Source organism: Cystoisospora suis (genome assembly GCF_002600585.1).
Source record: "Cystoisospora suis strain Wien I chromosome Unknown contig_2824, whole genome shotgun sequence".
NCBI lineage: Eukaryota > Apicomplexa > Conoidasida > Eucoccidiorida > Sarcocystidae > Cystoisospora > Cystoisospora suis.
The window spans coordinates 861-4479 of record NW_027155620.1 but is presented as its reverse complement, the minus strand read 5'-3'; the positions used below and the strand labels follow the sequence as shown (position 1 = coordinate 4479).

Sequence of the window (3619 nt, the reverse complement as noted above, 5' to 3'; positions counted from 1 at the left end):
GGGGGAGTGGACACGTCAACACACGCTCCCTAGAGCAGCTGTATCGGCGGAACAGATGAATCTTTACTGCACACCAGATCAGCAGTTGGATCTGCTAAATCTAAAGCTCCGCCGCCGACACTATGCGGTGAGCCCAAGAAAGGCTCGAAGGCATTCACGGGTGTGCGTCACAGCCGATCGTGAAAGAAGCTTTCTCTCGGTCGTTAACTGAAACAGGTACGCGCGGTACTCCCCCGAGAGGCCTCTCTGTATGACCAGGCCTTTTTACAGAGGTCTCTGCTGTGGACACACTAGCGGCGTTGGTCCCGAAAACGAGAGTAAGGACGGAATAGATCATGGTCGGCAGTCGGTGCTGTACGCTCGAGCATACTTGCTGTTAGGTACCGTCGAAGTTTATGCTTTCCCTGCGTGCTATAGACCGGCAGCAGGAATTCTTCAAATCGAGTGACACTTAAAATCCGATAAAAACATGCCCTGATGAAGCTGCCCTGCCCCTGAGAAGCTGAGACAGTGGCGCACCTCCAAGTGCCACCCGTTGGTTGTGCTGGGCCGTTTCAACCAAGGCGTCACGTGTTTCCGACCCAAAAAAGACATTTTATCGTTCGGCTGACAAGGAAGTGGCTAAGCGCTTCCATTGTTACGCGACAGCCAAGTGACCACCTTGGCGCAGTTCTTCGGCGACAGTTTGGGTGTGTGCGCTACAGCTCTTTCTTTTTGCGTTTCAGATCCCGTGAGACGGCCGCGCCTCCCGGTTTCCGAAACTTTGCAAGATAAACCTCGTTCCATGTGATTAGTCTTACATGACAGGTGCTTATTGCAGAAGCACCCCCGCGACAATACTAGGTAGCAAGCGCTATCGCCCCGTCGCAGGCCGGTGTCGCGCGACCTCTCGTTGAGGGCCGCAGCTTGTCGAGTTGTGTCCGCCATGGCTCTTTTTTGACGTCTTGTTCGAGCGCTGCATTCTCATAGCTTAAGACAACTAACTCCACTCTGATTGTCGCCGAGAAGCACTACCCGGACTACTGGACGTCTAGTCAGCAACTGCGAACTTCTTAGTGAGATCATACCCCGTTGCTGTGCGTCCCGGCCCCCTTGAAACACGCAGGAAGACCGGGCCACGCAGGTCCAGGGAATGATGGCCTTCACCTGTCGGCCTCGAACAGCGGACGACAGCAGTGGTCGAAGCAACCCGAGAGCGGGCGATGGGAGGATGTCGATCTACCAGGCTTCCATACCTCTGTCGCCTCTTCATAAAAAAGTACAGGGCTAGACCGGCGAAGGGACTTGGCGAGCCTCGACGCGCCGCGCCATCGAGCAACCGGGTAAGCGGTAACTGCACCCGCAGCTACATTACTATCGGCAAGATTTGCTTTGTTGGGGTGGAGGCTCCCGACGGCGGACCGAGTGTCTGGCTTGGTTTTATATATTATTACTGTTCGCGTGAAACTGAATGCTTGTAGTGCACATATTGCATTTCATTGCGGCCGTCCCGGGCACCGTGCATTGCCGGACAAGGCGCTTACGGCTGTAGCCGTTGACTCAACATTGGTCCCGTCCTTCTGCCTTCGTATCACTTCGATGGCGTGTTTAGTAAAGCGAAGCAAGTCCCCACTCCATTCAGAAGCCCATGCTCTTTATAGACCGTCGATCCCTGGTGCAGGCGGGCCTGGGTGAGCCTCGCCCGAGGTAATCAACTGATTCAACTTAAACTCTACCGTGCTTCTGTATTCTACCTTGCCAGTCTAGTGAACCGAGGAGCGGAACGCATCTTGGTACGCGCCTGGGCCGCACAGGCCCTTCTGGTTTCGTATGAGCCTCCAACGACACGTACAACACCCGTAGTGAGCCTTGACTGCCTCCTACTGGGGCGGGCCGTGTCCGGAAGGCCACTTCACATCTTGTTCCAAGTTCAGTGTGCGACAGCACGCAGCGAGCCACGAGTGGATTGCCAGATGCAATAGACATGTCAATTTCTCCCGTGGTGAAGCCTGCAGGGGACAAGCCCACCCGCTGCCATCCACAGCAAGCTCGTACGCATAGCGGCCTGATCAGAACTAGCTCGGCCTCGCGGTTGTCGAAACAATCGCGAACGTCCACGGTGGCTGTGAGCTATAGGTATCGTGTCTTTGTGTATAAGTCTCCCCCGAGCTGCCGTCGGGGTCCCTGGTGCTGAAGTAACAATCTCAGTCACGCATCAGTATAAAGGCACCCCTTTCGAGTGTACGGCATCGGATCTTGAACAGTGTGCCCCGGGGTCCGAGATTTTATGAAGAAGTTTCGCAAGTCACCAATGACGTTCATGTGCACCTTGCTCCGTGCCGACCGAACAAGTCCTTCCGTCCAAGAATGGGGTAGAACGCCAGAGAGCGGACAGTGAAACGTCAATTCAACGGGCGTACGTCCACGGCAAAACAAGTCGAGTGTCGAACCTAGCTATCCGGTGAACGCAAGACTGTACTTGATCCATACCGACTGTCCTCACTGACAATGGCCGATGCCTTCCCGTTTCCGCTGAAATCGCTTGTCGGCATTGGATCAAAAATTACGGAAAGCGGTGCGTGAGGACGTAGAATCGCACCTGGCCAAATCATTCTCTCGGTGGACTAAATCCTGCAAAGTTACTCGTGCAGTGAAGTACTACATCAGAGCCGAAATCGTATCAGGAGAAAACGTCGCTCTTGCCCGAGGTGGAGAGCTCGTTTCTGCTCAGGGTCACACGGGCTTCTGTCACCCCCATGGTTCTCCTTCCCAGATCCATTCTCGGCTTAAGAAGAACGGCATGTAGCTCTTCAAGGAAAAGGGCATCATTCTGCGGTGGCTCTATAACTGAAAGCAGTAAGTCTGCTAACTGTGGGAGTAGCCCGCTCGTGAAATACGACTATAATAGAAGCTCTATCCACTATCGGCCGTCTCATCGATCTATCTCCGCACAAGGAGAAATTCAGTGCATTCTGTTGTCCGTCCTCTTCGATCATAGGGAGATGATACTGACCGTCAAACTCGCGCGGGAGCACCAAAGGCACCCCGGCAGGAAAAGCTGAATCTTTCGTTCGCTTCTTCGTTTCTTCAAAAGGGTTTTGGGACAACAAGAATACAACATGTCTTATTTGACAGAACGTAAAAAACAACCAAGGAGGCTTTTCAAAAAGCCTCGGTCGGTACGCCCACGGGGCTGCGGAAAAACTTACAAAAGACTCCATGCAAATATCACTCTTTCCGGCGGCCTTAGGCCACTTCTACTAGACACTCGAAAACTCTTATAAACCATTCTTTCTTTCTTTCCTTCTTCGTAGCTGTAGCGACCATAGATTTGCGATCTTAACAAAAAGCATCACATGCTCATGCACAACAATGACGGCCAGCCTCAAAACTTCAACAAGCGCCGACAGGAAGCCAAAGCGCTCTCTTTCTGAACTCAGACTCGGAAGTTGTGAAGAAGAAATAAGGAAACAACTCGCAAAAACTATACAGACACCACATTAATCAGTCTGCAGAGTATCCAGACACATAGGAAAAAACGTCTTGAAAAGATCTCCTGCTGTCCAAAGCCAAACCCCCGACTGAACAATCTCTCAACATACCCACCGCAACGAAGGCGGCTATCTATCTATCTATCTTT

General features: G+C 52.6%; 2 protein-coding genes across 2 annotated transcripts; one reads left to right on the top strand and one right to left on the bottom strand.

Annotated features, from left to right (window-relative positions):
- The first annotated feature begins 298 nt into the window (after nt 1–298).
- On the top strand, nt 299–1684 carry CSUI_005813 (uncharacterized protein). Its single transcript, XM_068065981.1, has one exon. It carries the CDS (start codon nt 1203–1205, stop codon nt 1458–1460), a length of 258 nt encoding a protein of 85 aa, XP_067922045.1. The 5' UTR covers nt 299–1202; the 3' UTR covers nt 1461–1684.
- A 1486-nt stretch (nt 1685–3170) lies between these two features.
- CSUI_005812 (uncharacterized protein) lies at nt 3171–3616 on the bottom strand. Its single transcript, XM_068065980.1, has one exon. The coding sequence runs from the start codon at nt 3577–3579 to the stop codon at nt 3484–3486; it is 96 nt and encodes a 31-aa protein (XP_067922044.1). The 5' UTR covers nt 3580–3616; the 3' UTR covers nt 3171–3483.
- Nucleotides 3617–3619: the final 3 nt, after the last annotated feature.

Excerpts from the sequence above, each read along its gene's own strand:
- CSUI_005813 (XM_068065981.1), top strand. The coding sequence starts at position 1,203 with ATGGGAGGATGTCGATCTACCAGGCTTCCATACCTCTGTCGCCTCTTC.
- CSUI_005812 (XM_068065980.1), bottom strand. The coding sequence starts at position 3,579 with ATGTTGAGAGATTGTTCAGTCGGGGGTTTGGCTTTGGACAGCAGGAGA.